This window comes from Numenius arquata, chromosome Z (assembly GCF_964106895.1).
Source record: "Numenius arquata chromosome Z, bNumArq3.hap1.1, whole genome shotgun sequence".
Lineage (NCBI taxonomy): Eukaryota > Metazoa > Chordata > Aves > Charadriiformes > Scolopacidae > Numenius > Numenius arquata.
The window spans coordinates 6,342,014-6,360,294 of NC_133616.1; the positions used below are offsets into that span (position 1 = coordinate 6,342,014).

At 36.6% G+C, this 18,281-nt stretch overlaps 1 protein-coding gene across 1 annotated transcript in view; it reads right to left on the reverse strand.

Moving 5' to 3' along the window:
* PIK3C3 (phosphatidylinositol 3-kinase catalytic subunit type 3) overlaps positions 1-18,281 on the reverse strand; it is a 72,135-nt gene that overhangs the window by 17,464 nt on the left and 36,390 nt on the right. Inside the window, exons 21-23 of the mRNA XM_074165974.1 lie at positions 17,608-17,682; positions 6,671-6,839; positions 993-1,083 (exon numbers count right to left, since the gene is read on the reverse strand). Coding sequence (XP_074022075.1) covers positions 993-1,083; positions 6,671-6,839; positions 17,608-17,682 — 335 coding nt within the window. The remainder of the gene's footprint in view (positions 1-992; positions 1,084-6,670; positions 6,840-17,607; positions 17,683-18,281) is intronic.

Consider the following 18,281-nt stretch of genomic DNA (forward strand, 5'->3'; position numbering starts at 1 on the left):
AACAAAACATATCATCTTTATAAAGATGAAATTCATAGGCATGTGTTGCAAGCACACTGTTGGGAAGGTCTCTTCCTTCAAAAGGTCTCTCTACAAAAATATCGCATTTTTGTTTTCTTTAAGGGAATTGTACTGGAACATAAAATATTAAAGATTCTGAATCTCTGCTTCCACAGCTTATTGAAAATACTGAAGAACAGCCCATTTTAGAGAAAAAAAAAAAATATTCAACTGCTTGAATAAAAATTACATTAAGCTGATTTCCATCAGATACATAGGCTCCACAAAGTCTTTTGTGGAATTAAAACAGATAGCCCTTCACTATTAATCAGATTATAAAAAAAAGCCAACATTTGCCTAAAATGTGAGTGTAATGAAATCTAGATGAAGATTTATCCAGTATTTTTAATGTCAACTGTTGTTGAAACATCAAATGGAGAAGAATGACTCAGGCTGGCACAAAGGGACAAAGTTAGAATTATGGGACACGAGTTCGTTTCCACAATAAACAATTTCTTGGTGATGAAGATATACCAGTCTACTAGTTTTAAATCTTCAGTAGACTGATTTTATATCCACCAGTATACTATTTTTGTAAAATCATCCATGACTTACAGGATTCTAGACTAGATGGAACAATTTTTCATGATACAGTCAGCTTTGATTGCTTCACTTATCAAAAGTTTCATAAGGCGTGATCACTGTTCTCAGCAGAATTCTAAAATACCACTTGGGACAGAGAGTTAGAGCGGACTGTGCGCTCCTGCATGGATGACAAAGATCAATTCTGTATTTACGGGCAAATGCGCTATGTGATCTCAAAAGTATATTCTCCTATCTTTAACTTTAAAGGTTCTAGAAATTGCTCCAGACTCATAAAACACAACCAAGTATTTTCGGGTCACCAGCTACAAATGTGAGACCAAAGTGACTGAAAGTTTCATGACATGCTGACTTTGGTTATTGAAAGACACAGAAAGGTTTCCAGTTACCTTTTTTACAGTCTTGTCAGGTTCAAGAGCAATATCTGGAATGTTGGCATCCACCATGAGGGAAAATAAGTTCAAGATCAAGTTGGAATACCTAAGCAGAAGAGCAAATGAGGTAGAACACTTTGTAAACCACACAAAAGACATTTTGTAAACAACTTCTTTTAAGAACACATCATCATCTTTACATGAATTGATAATGGTTCAGAGGAGATGCATTCATAACACTTTGTTGAACATGCTTATATTAAAAACATAAGACACCTGGTATTACCAGTGAAAATTTAACACTCAAACCGCCTCAAAATGCAAAAACTGAATAGACTACTCTGGTTTTGTTATAATCGTCTAAAAATTGTTGGAACGTTTATCCAGGGAATTATCAAATATAACCTATAATTTCAAACATTGTAGGTTTTAATGACATTTTTTACCACTGGTAAGAAAAACTTTTACTAAGGTATTGATTCAAAGGTTATTTTTTATTAAACAGATTATCAGTGACATAGCAGTACTATATAAACCAACATTCAAACAGTTGAAGTCTTCGCAATTACAAAATATGATTTTTCAAGTTGCTGCAAGGCCTTTGCCATAACAAGTTGAATAAGTGATTTAACCAGATCCAAGCCTGCAGTTGCTCGGTTAAACTGCAATAATATTGTTAGGCATGCTGCACTTATGAAGTACAAATGTCACTTACAACCATTAAGAAAAGACAAGACAGAGAAGAGATCTCAGTTTTAACGTGGAGTGGAAGTACTCGCAAATCTTAAAGAACACCATTTTCCCCTTGCAGGAAATTAGCTGTTAATTTCCATCTTGAAAGGGTAATGTTCAAGCTGTTCAACAAACTGAAACTTTCCTTCCTCTGTAAAGAGATCTAGATCCCCTCTCAGAGACCAAGTACTGAGTTCAAAATCTGAAATACTGCTTTGTTAAGAGCACTAGGAGCTTCAGAGATGATATAAAATGAATACTTAGCAGCTAAACTTGTTTATTAGCAAGCTGCTGAATATATATAAGCTGACAACTGCAAGGAGTACGAAGTATTTTAACTATACAAAAGGACTGCTTCATAGCCATATTTTACAAGGTAAATACTGCTCAACAAAAATATTTCTCAAAAAGCGTAAATCCACCAAAAACTCTTGATGTTTCATTGTGAACAGGAATTAGCACTAACTACCACATTCGAATTTAACTCTCTATAAACACAAATATTTAAAATAAACTGTCTGGGCAGAAATCTTCTGTGTCTAATTTGTTTCAGCTGTTCTGTTTCACTTTCCCAGGGGTTGGTATCAGAAAAATTAAAAAAAAAGGTGACAGAAAAAAGTTATGCTACCATTTTGTTTCAGATCCAGCTAAGAAATTTGGCAGTCAAATTGCTTTCGTGCCAGTAACAGTCACCACAGGTTTTGGGGAATTTTTTTCTACCTGCCTGAAACAAGCAAATCTCACTTCAAACATACTTAAATATTAGAGCTACGTTCTGTCAAGTCTCTTCCCAAGTCATTGCTAGCTTCCATTCATAGCCCTCCCTTTGAACTGACCCAAAAGTCCAGAGTTTCAGAGCCCCTTTTCCTCTTGAACCACACAGAGGATAAGAGCTTACAAGCACTACAGGTTACTGGGATTATTTACGTGATGGAGGTTTGTAAAACAGTCTAGGCATAAGCGCTAGATGCCAGTTAAGAGCTGCTTCTGTCCCACACAATGAAGTCTTCTGGTTCCTGGTGCTTAAAGTAAAAGCATAAGACGATCTGAAGAACCTCACTTAAAAAAAGTAAAGAAAAGGTAATCTGGGCGTTAGTATGGGGTGAGAAAAGACAAAAATTGTGAAAGAGCTGCTACTTTAATACCTCTAGGTCTTTGCCCCTTACTCTAGCATTTCTTTAACTCAGTATTCAATTAGACAGTGGTCTAAGGATGAAAAATAGCTTATTAAAAAATTTGTTAGCTGCCTCTAGGATCCTTGTTGTATTTCATAGATTTTTGGAAAATCTGTTCAAAAACCAGGACTTGACAAGAAAGGTAAAAGCCTCCTATTTTATAGACAATGGCTGTCATCCTTCCTGCAGGCAACATCCCCTGGCAAATATGCCAAGATGTTCACAACGGGTGAACTGACAGCCCAAATTCATCCTAAGGTAAGACATTTTGCTGAAACACCTGAGTTAGGAATCTGACCTGTAAAAAAACCAAACACCTTTGACAAGTCATATCACAAGTCTTTGGAATCTATGTTACAAAGGCCTCTGGAATGGCTGACCTCCATCCATCCTCAACCAGAATGAATCAGGAGCTTAGTTTTTCTAGGTTTAAGGAATTTCAATTAAGCACATAAATTTGACCTTGAATCCTTCTCACGTAAATGCATTTTCTGTTTTCCTCGAATCCCCACACAAATTAGTTTATGAAATAGAGGAGCACTCAGCTGCACTGGAGGCTGATTAAACTTATGGTTTGAACATGAAGTGCTAAAACCACAGAGTTTATGTAAAAGTTTAAGAAATCCAACAAAACAACTCTATTCCTAGAGAGAAGAGGCCTCATATATACCAAGAAGCCCACATCAAACAAGTTCAAATTCTCACTACCATCTTTTCCGAGAACAGCAGCTTTTGGTTTTGAGTGCTTAATATCTCATCAAATGTGTGTTTGATCCTAAGCACTTCTTTATTTAATTATTTAACATTTACTGGCATATAGATGTCTTAAATCAACTGAACATTTAGGCTGCCAATATTGCAATGTTATCAAATTTGAAGCCACAAGCTTCCCTTGCAAAGACAGGACAGGAAAATATCTACAGTGCCAAACTAAAGCCTTGTTTACCTGGTCTAATTAAAAAATTCCTAAATTTGAAATGGGATTGCCTTTTCTGCAATGTAGCTTCTGTCTCCCCAGAACTCATTTCTTCTCTTCAAGACGTACAGATGTTAAGCGACAGAGTGCGTGCGTGTACGACACCATGAATGGTGTGTGGATGCTTGGGTAGCAGCTTCTCCTTTAACACAGATACTCCTTGATCACTATCATATCCCAAACAGCCATAATGAACTACGGCACCTACTCTTCCAAAAGCGTTTCCTCGCAGTTCAGACTCAAGCAACAACTGACCTGTTCCCAACCAGTTTCACCTTTGCTCTTCTTTTAGAATAATATCTAGACCCTGCACTGCCCAGCTACAACCTTTCCAGAGAATCAGCACTTCCCAAGGCCATCACAACCTCCCACTTGTTGCTATAGTTTTTTCTTTCAGATCTATATGGCCTCCTCTGTCCACTAGACCATTGAGAACAGACAGGAAAAAAACACTCTGGTCCAGTCAGCTGGATAACCCCATCCTTTCGGAGAAAATCTCAGCCCAAACTACACCTTCCATCTCCAGTTACTTCCTACTCCTTTGTTCCTACCTATTGCTGACTAACTCAAACTGAATACCATACTTCTCACAACTAACACAGGGGAAACCCTTATCTGGGAAGGAATTATACAGTCTAGAACCTCACCCTGGGAAAAACTCTAAAACGTTGATGGTGGATTCTTCTCTGCTGGATCCTGCTGAGGATTTGTAAACTGAGAATACATGAGGGAGGGAAATGCTGACGCATAACAGGACTTGAACATCTTTAAATAGGCTCAACGTGTGTAATGAAGGTGCAAAAGGCTGCTACAGCCTAAGTGAGGATCCAAGTCCTGCTGCAAGCTGCAGTTTGCCCAGCAGCACATTCAGAATGCAGAGGATGCTCCTTCATTAAAGTGCTGCTGACAAACACACACAACTGACTGTTGTGCAAAAAAGAGGAATCTCTCCCACCTCCTGAAAAAAACCCAAACAAAACCAACAAAAAAAAAAAAATCACACACCAATGTTTATATGCCAAACTGCTCCTAACCTAAAATAATGAACACAATTATTTTTCCACTTCGAAGTTTTTAAATTATTTGTTTTCATTATGCAACACCCATTCCCCTAGGGATCCTGAAACACTGATACAGCACTTGAAAGATGTAGAGAACTGTCTATACCCCAAGGAAATAAAGAAGAAAGAATAAAATACAAATTGACGGAGATGACAAACAGAGTTTGCATTTTGTTTTAGCAATCAGAAGTTATGATTTCACACTACTTAGCCAGAAGTATCTGTGAACGGGTTTGTGTCAACATGCATAAGTGTTAGAACTACGCCATTCCACCTCTAATCATTCTATTTTCAATAAGTAATCTTAATAATTTTTAGTTCTAGCTGCTTAAAGGAATAGTTACAGGAATACTAATATTACCCTTTGCTATCTTTGTTGAAAGCCTTAAAGATACTTATCCAGAACCATTTAAAAATACTTTCCTATTAAACAGAACAAATATTGGAGAGACTATAATTATAACTACAGTCCCAGACATTAAAAATGAAACCCTCTTCATTTACAGTTTAGTTTTATACCCAAATTACTGCTATACTCCACACTTAATGATCATCTTTGTAGCAAATCATTACATAAATTAATGTAATGGATAATCCTTCACTGACACAGACCTTTCCACTGATACAGCTAGGTTTAAACAATAAAAACAACTCAAGTATTTCACAAATAAGGAATGCAGTATTACAAAACAGTTTTAAGCAAAATTCAGAACATGGAGTATACATTAGCTTTCCTGATTGTTCTCTGAAGTCATGAATATTGTTTGCTGATAACACGCTGATGTTTTTTCATGCTGCTGAATAGCTTTTAACCCATTAATAATGTCAGTCATAAATCAACTCATTCTTTCTCCTTTTAACAGAGACCCACATACAGCATTTTATTTCGAATCAACTGTGTACTTTTCATACTACATGTACTTTTTACATATGCTTTTCCTATTACTGATTTCTTTCCACATACTCGGAGGCTTACATAATGTGATCTTGATATCAAAGTGAAATTCTTCCACCTCTCTGGAAGATATACTAAATGAATCACTGGACAGACCAAGTGTGCTCCCCTGCATCCTGTTCTAACACAACAAAGCTGAGCTACCTGTCTCAAAGTCAACAGTAAATGATAAGGTCACTGCAAAGTAACAAAGCTGATTCCAAGCCTAAACAAGAGATCTGTTGGTCCATAAATAAATACGGTCTGAAGAGGTTTTAGCTGTCACAGTTCTGGTTACCTACAAAAACTGCTAGAATACTTGATTGTCACTACAAGTAGCTAATTTTTGTCCTGCAGCACCTGAACCTGAAGTGTGCACCACCATCTACAAACCAAAGAATTTCATCATCACTAATCTAAACTGGAGGACAATAAAGCAGCAAATGAGTAATGACTTGGGAGTTAAAAGGACAGTTACTTGATCAGCAATAATCAGAGGAAAAAAAAGTTGCTTAAGGGCAAAAACATAACCAAAAAGCAAGATATAAATTAATATCCTACAGGAGTTATGAAAAAAATCTATTTAGATTACCAAACAAGCAAAATTGGGGACCTCTAACTTGAAGGATAATTACACTGAAACTCCACATTACACCAATACTGTGATTCCTTTGTTTTGTACAAAATTGTGTATCTATATTTGGACTTGAAACAAGTTTTAAATTTTCAACAAATATTTTCTGATTAATTTACTCCTCTTCTCCCCTGCATTACAGTGGCTCTAACAAATTTTAGCATCAAAACAGTATTGTTACCTGCGAAGATGGAGAAAGGCTGTGTAGCACTGCTTACGGAACTCCTGGTACTGCTCACTCTGGGTGCCCCCCATACCTTCCACCATCTCCTTATTCAGCTTCATTGGGGGAGGCAGAGGCTTGGGGTCCCGACCCAGAATATAACCAAAGTCAATGTGAAATAGTTTACCTGTAGAAGATGGAGAGGCAGAGTCACTTATTTCAATACTTCGTTTAGTATCATATCTTGATGCAAAACGTAGAAAAAAGAATATTTATAAATGCAATCTCTAGAAGATGCTAAGCAGCTCAAAAAAATAAGCCTTACAGAAAAGTGAATTGTATAACTGTGTGTTTTATATCTTCACTTCCCAATTTGAAATTGTGGGTTTAAAAAAAAAATAAAGCTGACTTCAAATTCATTAGGAGTACTAACAAACAAGATGAGTTTGCCCCCTTTTTTTTTTTTTAAACATATCTAGTATACTTACAAAGACTGAATCAATGTTGAATCTGGTCATCAGATATAAAATGCAGAATTATATAAAAGATACTACAAATTCTTTGTGCCTTCTTTAGAATTTTTTAGCAAGTTAAAATATTAATATACACATCACATTACTTTTAGTATCCCATTTGGTTGCTGCAGCATGAAATATGGTATATTAGTTGTACATTAAATTTACCAAAAGGAAGACTCATGATCCTAAGAGTGACCTTTTAAAGCCACTAAATATTGAAGATTTCAAAGCTGTTTCAAAATTCTTTAACAGCTAAGTAAGGTTAAACTTTATCAACAGTTTTCAAATACACTGAAGAAACATCACTACAATTCCATACCTGAAACTGTATTTCAAATGTGCCAAAGTCTGTCTTACACTTTTTCAGTACTAAAAATGCAATAGTTACATCACTTGATCACTACCTTTCCCTTCCAATTTAAAATGTTTTTACATTTAAAATGTTTCTGCAGCATTAACTTGACAGAAACTTGTATACACCTCTTGCTTCAAATGCTCAAGGCAAGTTTGCTTCCTATCACGAACTTGGGCACAGCTACAGTTAATAATATTGCTTAGACATCTATTGGGAAGCACTCACTGTATTCCCTTTCAACAGTACTGAACCTTATGTCAGATGCAATAGGTGGCAAAACAAACAACTGAAACACCAGCAACTTCAAAAAATTCCTACTTTATTTAGATATTTATTTAGATAGTTTTAATTTAGATTTAAATTTAGATAGTTAATTTAGATTTAAATTTAGATAGTTGGAAGATTAAATATTATATAAATACAAAAACAAAAATGTTGTCAACAAAATCAAAATAGCACAATTCACAATTCTCAGGAAGCCAGTTTCTAGGAGCATTCTTGCCTTACTTAAGTGGAAAATATTGATCATATAAAGCAAAAAAAAGTTTCTGAAAATGTTCTCCAAAGAAATTTTTAGTTTGAAATGCTTAATTTCAACAATGACTTGGGCCATACCAGAGCTGCATTACAAAAAGAGAGGAAGAATTCAGATATGTCAGGAAACATTTATATAAAAAATAATAATTAAAAAAAGAAATCTGTTAAGTGATTTTCTCAGGACAGAGAGAGAACCATCTCCTGAACTCTGCAGTAATGAGGAATCATGAAACAAATTAAGAAGTAAAAAAAGGTGGTATGTTTGAACTGTGAGGCAAGTTAAGTTTTCCATCCAAAGCAAAGCTACCCTGTGACATAAAAAAAAATTAAGTCTGATATATCACTAATCTACAGAACAGAATTAAATGTAGATATAAGACAGAAGACCTTATAAACAAGAAGGTAGAAAATTATTAGTATGACTGTTATCTTGACAGTCACAGAAAGCACATAACACACACTCAGAGTCTTGCTTCAGAATTAGGGAATTGAACAGCATTAAGGACAGAGATCTGTTTGCCAAGGGGTATTTTAACCTGCAGCATCTGTATTAGAAAGCAGCCCTGAGGAAAGGGACTTGGGGTGCTGACGGACGAGAAGCTGGACATGAGCAGGCAATGTGCTCTCGCAGCCCAGAAGGCCAATCACATCCTGGGCTGCATCAAAAGAAGTGTTGCCAGCAGATCCAGAGAGGTGATTCTGCCACTTTACTCTGCTCTGGTGAGACCTCACCTGGAGTACTGTGTGCAGGTCTGGAGCCCTCAATATAGAAAGGACACGGACCTGATGAAGCGGGTCCAGAGGAGGGCCACCAAAATGATCAGGGGGGCTGGAGCACCTCTCCTATGAGGACAGACTGAGGGAGCTGGGGTTGTCTAGCTTGGAGAAAAGGAGGCTCCGGGGAGACCTCATAGCGGCCTTCCAGTACCTGAGGGGGGCCTACAGGAAGGCTGGGGAGGGTCTGTTTACAAAGGCCGGCAGTGACAGGACGAGGGGCAATGGTTTTAAGTTGGAGAAGGGGAGATTTAGATTGGATATTAGGAATAAGTTCTTTACCACGAGGGTGGTGGAACACTGGAACAGGTTGCCCAGGGAGGTGGTTGAGGCCCCTTCCCTTGAGATATTCAAAGTGAAGCTCGACGAGGCCCTGGGCAACCTGGTCTAGTTGGGGGTGTCCCTGCTGACTGCGGGGAGGTCGGACTAGATGACCTTTGGAGGTCCCTTTCGGCATGGACCAATCTGTGAATCTATGAATCTATTCGGTTTAGTATTTTCATAAGCTTAGGTGTTCAGCACTCCTGAAAAAAATGGAACAGCCAGCATTATCCAATTAGTCACCCCTCTTTGACCATTTCATTGAATAATAATAATTTTCTATCATCAGAGAAGGCTGCTTGAAATCTGTCATAAGCATTCTTCTTCAACCCAAGAAACAAATTCCGTAACAGTCAATCTTCTAAGGGAGATTACAAGGATGCTTAATAAGCAAGGCAAAATATTTGCCAGTTGACAAATGGCAAAACCATTACATTTTGCATATCTAATTGTGCTTAACCCACCTCCCCCAACAGTTTTTTCAAGCTGTTACAGCAGTTAGAGTTCATTTTTGCACACTAAGTTTTTGAAGTAAGCCCTTTGATATATATGCACACACACACCATTAAATTACAAAAAATGTTTAATTAAAAAGTTTAGGGGGTCTGTTTTCTGTTCACTCATTCAAACCTGTCACCTTGAAGAGCCAAGAGACAACACATTGAATAAAACAGTAACCCTTGTGGCAGTAATTAATTCCTTTTTTTACCTTGCTCTGGAGACAGGGAATAAGAAGTGATAATTATTAATTTAAATTGGTAACAAAAATGCATCTAAAACACTAAAAACCTTTTTAAGAGCTGACTGATATATATCCATATAAATTCATTAGATACCAAGTAGCTTTTAGGAACGAAGCATAAAAGAAAGCACCAGACGAGGCTATCCTGCATTAACATCCCTAGCTGTACTTCAAAGTTCAGCAGATTTTTAGGCTGACTCAAAATGCATGTTAAAAGCTTTCATTTAAATACATTAAATATATTTAGTAATTTTCAAATCCATGTACTAAACACAGACTGAACTCAATTCTCATTCCAACAGCTCCTTCAAGATCACTTAAGCCGGCATACCATATTACAGAATACGGACAGAAGGCTCCCCTTGGTGCTTGCCTGAAGCCGCTACACCAGTAAAGACCCATCGACCAGTCTGAGAGAGAACTGCAGTTTTACAGCATTCTATAGAGAAGCCTGACTTAACTACAGTTGGAAGAAATGAAGAACAAGCCTGCGTTGAACAAATGAAATTGGTTGTATACTTAATACTGAAAATTAGGCAAAGTTTATTTTATTATTTATGTCAATAAATAATAAATTTATCAACTTAATAAACTTGATGATTTGACATCTTTTAATCCTAAGATAAAAGGTTGCAAGCATCTCAAGCGATCATCCTAAATAAAATTTCTATCAGGATATAAACGATGAACACCCCAGTTTTACAGTATTTATGAATGTGACCATCAGACTGCTACTCAGTATAACCTCTATTACAAGAAAGTGTCTCGTACCTGTCTGACAAGATGCAATGCCAGAAAATACTAAATTGTAGCAGAAAGAGCAGGATAAAAATAGGAACTTTAACACTCCAGCTCTATATAAAGTAAGTGTTATATATGAACTTCAAACAAAAAATACCACTTTGATCTACAAATTACTTTACTGAGGATGTAATTCTAAGAGCACAGAAAATATATTTAATCAGAATTTTTATTCTGTAAGAATTTACTTTCACCGTGAAAAGTAAAATAGAATTTACTTTCTCCTAATATAGCCATCACTCAACTCGCATCTGTAAGGATGGAGGCAAAACCTATCAGTAACAACTTAAGACTTTTTTTTTGTCAACTTAAACATGTTTTTCTTCAAAAGCACATGCCCTCAAAACACTAGTAATTTGAAATTTGTCAGCCTCAGCTATGACAATACTTTAAAAAATAACCTTGCCTGGTAATCACAGTTAAAAACAATCTACAGAAGAATCAGCATCTTATTTGGGTGGGTGTTGCGTGAGTTGTTTAGTTCTGGAATGTCACACAGTTTGTATTTGGAAGTTCCTGAAAGTTACGTAATTTGGCTAAGAAGCAGCATACCTTCTCAACTGAATTTAGAAGATGACCCTTTCAAACTTTTATTTCACAAAATCACAGAACGGCTGAGGTTGGAAAGAACCTCTGGAGGTCATCCGGTCCAACCTCCTGGTCAAGCAGGGCCACCTAGAGCAGCCAGCTGCCTTGCCCAGGACCATGACCAGATGGCTTCTGAGCATCTCCAAGGATGGAGACTCCATGACCTCCCTGGGCAACCTGTGCCAGTGCTCCGCCACTCACTACGAGTAAAAATTCATACTCATAGCGCAGTATTTATATACAATTTTCTATTCTCCCAGAAAATTAGACTGCTTGTGAACTCTGTGTAGCATTAATTTTCCTAAAGGCCTTTAACTTCCATGTTTTATAAACATCTGAAAAAACAAAACGTGACAATTGAGGAAACACTCCGAGACCACAGACAAGTATGCATGAACTTCCTGCCCTGTTTTGAGGGTAGCAGCAGGACTTTATGTAGGCACCAACACAGAGTTCAACATACACAGCTTTGGACAAACATTTCTGAGGCTGAAAGTGGCTCACCCCTCAAAGTTTAAAAGATGACACTAGCAGTCTTTCAGGAAGCCGGAAAAATCTCAGCTGGGAAGACTTCAAATAGAGTCTCTCACCTTAATAATCACTCTCCACTCCTCATTTAAGCTGTTTTACTGAAGAAAAAGGATGACACAAGGCATTTACTGACCGGAAGAGGATGAGACGTTTCCAGGAATATGAAATAATGAAGCATGCACATACAAAATTATTTTGTTGAAAACTTAAAAGCTGATACTGTTATGTCCTTTTAAGCTTTTTTTTTTTTTTAATTTTATGAGGTTGACTACATTTTTCTACTGAATGCCTGGTTTTCTAACATATGGAATAAAGAGTACAGGCCCTCGAAGAGTTCAAGAAAATGGTATCAAATATGGGAAGTTTCCCTGACTAGCACTCAGGGCATAAGGGATTTGAAAGTCCATCTGAGTTCCTTTCAGCCTTGAGAGTGAAATGATCTTTGATTAAGTGAAGCACGGACTTGTGGAGTCTAAAAATTGATATCTGGTGCTTGTAATAGCTAATAACATCCAACTGCAGGTGGAGAGGCTGATTTGTCCATCACTTTTACTGCTAATGCCTAGATTTTAGTACAGGAGAAAGTTCCATATAGCAGCACAGAAATTGCTTTATTTCACCAGGGGACCATCAGGAAAAACTACTGAAAAGCTGCACAGAACTCTCAAATCCTTAAACAAAATGTAGAAGGCAAAGCAAACTAGATGCAATTACTAAAACAAAATAAGTCTGGTGGCAATTTTCTTAACAGGTAAGAAAGCTTTACAAATTAATTCATTATTACCTGTTCCCACTTTTGGGAAAAGGGGGAAAAAAAAACCCCAACCAGTATACAACCAGTCTCTGAATTTCAATATATTTTCTGTAAACTGCAACTGCCACTGTTATTTTAATCTGGCTTGTATAGAAAAAGTACAGTTTAATGAGTATTTTAATCAAATTCCTATTTTAAGTTTGAAGCAATGGGATAAAAATTCCTCTGAGAAAAATCAATGGATGATGGGGTGGTTTCCTGGTTTTCCCAGCAAATTCTGATGCTACCATCAAAATTTCTTCTTTGCTAACAGAGCACTGCCATGGTGAAAAAAATCAGAATTCCTGATTTCTTGTCATCATTTTCATCAGCTACATGTTATAGCTTTTTTTACAACTACACAAAAACGGGAGAAAGTAGTATGAATTGCTACAGACTTATCCAGGATAGAGATTTTAAACTCAGTATGCAGTAACAGCTGGAGGTAAAGTTTATCATCATCATGCATATAACAGATAAGGGCTCAGCTTGTGCTAAGCATTGCAATTCTTCCCCCTGACACCTCAAGCCGTCCACTCTCAATATACACTCCATGAAGGCATAGTGTAACAGCAAAAAAAAAAAAAAAAAAAAAAGAGATGACAGAGACAGATACTTATTTGTTAAATGAGAAATACTGTTGAAGATAGGTAAAAGAGAAAGTGTTTAGCTTTCAACTAAAAGTTTATATTCTCTTTAGTAGGGATCACAGAAATGGGAATTGCAGAGAGAAATCTAGAGCATAACAGGAAGTGTTAGTTTTGTTACGTTTCTAAAAGAAAAGATGTTCCTCTATCAAGACCAGTAACATTTAAAAATTTTAAAAATCCACTGCATTTTACATAATATATCAATGCACTTATCTAAGCAGTGATATAGAAGGAGGGTTTGTATCCTATAGCTTTTCCATTTATATCAACTTCAAACCTGCTTTGGGATAGATTGTTTTAACTGAAAAGCACTTTAAGTACAAACGCGTGGTGTCATCTCACACTGTTCAGTGTTCAGATCTCTGCTGTCTTACATGGCAACCCGTTCTAACTGAGACGTAAGAATAAATTAAATATCAATTGGTGCACTTCACACTCAAGACAGACCACAGCCCTACCGTGGAGCATGAGATGAGAAGTCAGTCCAGTTCTTTCACCTATCTACACATGATGCTAAAAGCAACAGTGATTTTCTAGTTCTGAGCCCCCAGTCTTTGACCTGCCCTCAGACATTAATAACCTAATTTTATCCACATACCAATTTGCTCTACTGCTACAGAGCAATTTCAGATGTGGAGTTCAGATCAAGGTGCCTGTATTTAGGGAACCTATAATAGGAACTTCAATTTACATGTAGGTCCCTAATGGTTACTGAAAGATTAAGCTGGCCAGTCACAAAGGTGATGGTCAGAGAAGCACATGCAGTGCTACTCAAGAATGTCATATCTTGAGTGTATCAGGATATCCTAAAATATCTACACATCGCCTGCAAATACGACAGGGCCTTTGTGAAACCTTTGCCTCTCTATAAAGCAAGTTATTAATGTATCTCAAATGGGACAGAAGACTTCACTTGTCCATCACAGCTGAAACACAATCTAAGCTCTAACAATGACTGTCTTAAAAAAGGCTCAGAAAACATGAAGACATCCATATCTGGGTGTTACATCAGTAGCTACATCCCAGCTCTGCAATCACAGCTGGAGAGCGGGACAAATGCAGAAGAAATTATTTTCAAGGGATGGCATGTCATAATTGAAACATAACAGCATAAGGCGCATTAGGTGAAAGTTAACTGAACACACTGTATCTCTGATATCACAATCCAGCTTCATGACCATCCAGCTCTTCCTTCCAAGGCAAAAGGCACATTAGCTGGTAGGTCAGACACTGGCATTAGTATATACATCAGTCTGTAATCCTACAATGAGACACTGATGTTAATTAAAGCTGTGTATTCAGCTGCAAAACAATGTTTTGTTACTTATAAGTCACAGTAATATCTGTTCTTACAGATTTGGAAACAAGAAATTGAAACATACAGCAATTGATAACATTTCATCTCCAGGAGAAGTTGGAAGTTGAAAGTTCTCAGCAAAAATAAATTTTCCTGTAACACAATACTGACTATATAATGCGACCTTCAGGTTACAAGCTAAGGCACATTTGTGAAACTGAGGCAAGTCTTTTTGTAATTTTTAATGTTACTGATACATGAGGATGTTGTGACTGAAGGTTCCCTGTATCTCCTTCTAAACAAACTTCTATGGCTGTCCTTGCAGTATAGTGGTATAACACTTAAAAATGTGAAAATCTAGATTTCCTGTTTTAAGACAATATTTAAGACAATTCTATTTCTAGAATTAGAGGCATAAAACAGTCATAAAAGACAGCAGAAACTATTTCACCCAGATACCTATAGCGCCAAAAGACCCATTTCTAACAGTTAGAAATAACTTGTTTTATGAACTTCAGTATCTATTGCTTAATATTTCAATTATAGCAGATCTATTATGAGCACAGACATCTGTATGTTAGAAGATGATGTAACGATTCTGTTGGAACGAGTACAGCACAGATGTGGCTACATCCACTGAACTAAAAGGTAAAGCTGAAAAAGCTAATGATATATACTGCTACACAAATCCAGAACAGTATGCAAACTCACAGCTGGTACTCGGCATTCTTTACCCTACTGGAAAGCTTCAACTTATTGAATAAATATCAAGAAAGGATGTATATATGGTCATACAATTTTGAAGAAAGTTACTTATAAGCTTCCATTCTTCAACAGAAGAATGAAGATAGATTTTTTCCAACTAAAGTCTAAGAGATTCTCAGTAGCAAGAAACAAGCCTTTGTAGCAAGCCTTTGTTGTATTTGGAGCATAAGAATTTCTCTTGATAGCTCAAAAAACCTCCCTGGGTATGTGTCACAGAATAGGTAGCAGATGAAAACAAGTTCAGACTGAAAATGTACCGTGGATATGCACTGCCCTCTGCTGTACTGCCTAAATTCTTCCACTAAGCCGAACGGCCATTGTGCTGTTACTTTTTAACACAGGCAAGATGCGCTTTACCCCAAATCAACACACTAAAATATTACTACTCTGAGCATGCATGCAGTGCCTGCTGTGGAAGCATTTATACCTGTCACCTTACAAAAATGACAGACCTCTCAAGACAGATTTTTAAATGCCTATCTGTACATTTCCAAACAGATAAGGAAGAATACCCTTGCTTTAGGTGTTTCCCCATGTGCTTAGAGCAAGACATTTCACCCTAATCAAGGCCCAATGGTTAATTTTCAACTCTTTGATAGGCACCATGCCGATTCAAAGTAATATAAGCTTCAGCCTTACCTGTAAACTAACAAACCTTCCACATGGACATGTCTCTTTTTTCAACTAAAACATCTGAATTTCCCTCCAAGCCAAGGCATTGATTGCAATAGTTGGAGTAGCTTGATTTTCCAATCTTTCATTTCCTCTAGTAGACAAACCTTCTATTTCTTTAGAACCACTGGAATTATTCACTCTACCTGGTCGGTTATTAATCCATACAGATAGCAACAAAAAATAACATTAAAAAAAAAGTTAAAACAAGATAGGAAGAATCAAAACGTGTATCCGCTATTTTGAACTTTCAAGATACACGGGTTTTGCTGCAAACAAAGGACGGACTTGATTGAACAGTAAACTCTACTACTTTCTCTCCCTCAGCTTGTGAATTTGTAATGAGCAACATACTAAAAAGCCTGTATCCTTCTGTGTTTTTAGAGAAGGCTTAAGAGAAAAAAACATATATATATATATATCATCTCATCTGGTTCAGCCAGCTCAGTTTGGCTGATAATGAAACACTTGGATTTTTGTTGTACAGTGGTTTGGTTTCCTCAGGAAGACAAGACACACAGGCAATAGAAAATGCTGAAGTCAATCTTGCTCTGACAGGTCTCATGTGACGTTCCCACTTCTGGGACATGTCATTAAATTTCTTCAAAAAACATACAGACCTAGAAGGCTCAGAGAATCACGTTGTTTAAAAGAAAGTCAAATCTGAGACAAGAATTCGCATGGACATCCCAGTGAAATTAACATTATACCTAATTCCCTATAATTGCTGATACTACTTGTCTAAACGTCTACTGCATTTGGAACAGCATACATAAAAATAGCAGAATTATTAGACAACTATTAAAATACAACTGGCATCCAATTAGATCTTGAGTTTGCTGTCGGATAGCACGCTAAAAAGCTACTAAATGTGAACATAACCATTTAATGAAAAATTAAATTGTTTGATAAAGAACAATTAGGATACTTGGGGTTGCAGTCACTTTACAAATATTTTTTAATGCATCCTTTTTTCCAGCTTTGGACCAAGAGTTCTGAAAAAAACCTTGTAATTATTATTTTAGCCAAGTTTAAGATTACAGTGAAATGTTTCTTGGTCTTAGGTAAAGGCAGTCAAACATTACCATATACCATGTCCCTAATACTTTCAAAAAAGGTAGCATCACTCAAAAAAATGCTTGTGTTTAACAAAAAACTCATAGGTCCAGCTTTCAGTGTAAGAAGCGTGACAGTACAACATAGGTGTAAAATAAGCCAACTGAAAACTATACAAAAGCCCCAGTGTTTATAAACAAGCCTGTATTTAAGTGAAGTTAGACTTCCATTACCTACACATGTAGGCTCTTAAAATGACATCAAGACCACATATACACATTATGTCTTGCTCCTAATGTGTTTAGAGAGCAATTAATCTAGTTGCTTTCTTATTCTTCAACTGCCACTTCACACTACTAATGGATTAAACCTAAACTTTGATTCACTGGATCAAATATTACCTTAGATGAGACAATAAAACTTTACATTTAAGAATATATTCTAATCTACAATACTCAGTGGGTTATACTCAAAAGGAAAATGGAGCAAAACAGTACCAACACACAAGAAATTAAACAACTGTTGCTATAAAATTACACTGCTAAAAAGAATTACCTGTTTTTGTTAGCAAAAGATTATCCAGATGTCTATCTCCAACTCCAAGGATGTAGGTAATTACACAATAACCAGCTGTAACAAGTAAGTTTTAAATAACAATATAAGTACCTTTCCTGGAGAGCAACAAGTTCCACACAATTAACAACAGCATATGACATTATCTTAGTTATTGTTCAAAAGTAATAAATATACTATAGAGACTGGGGGCAGGGGTGGTGCTGATGGAGAATAATCAGGATTATCAGCACTGTGAAGAACATTTGGAGTAATAAATTAAAACTGTGAAGTTATTCAGTACTGCCTAGATTTTAATTTCTTACTACACAATTATATCCCTAACACTAAAAGCCTAAATTCATTCAATACTAGGATTAAGATACTTCATATGAAGAGGTGGTGTTTTGAGCAAAACGAATATACACCTTTCGAACTTAAGATGAAGACAACTGTAAAGAAGCATTAGATATTGATATGAATCTGAATGTGTACGTCAGCTGCATTCACAAGCTAAGCAGTAAGCTAGGCAGTTATAAATAAATTAGAACTGATGTGAACTGTTCTAATTCTTACTTTCACCTACTAACCAGAACAGTTTGAAGCAGTTCTAAAGACTGTCCCATAAGAAAGAGGAGGGGAAAGGAGAAGATACTGTGGAGCAACAACTGAATTAC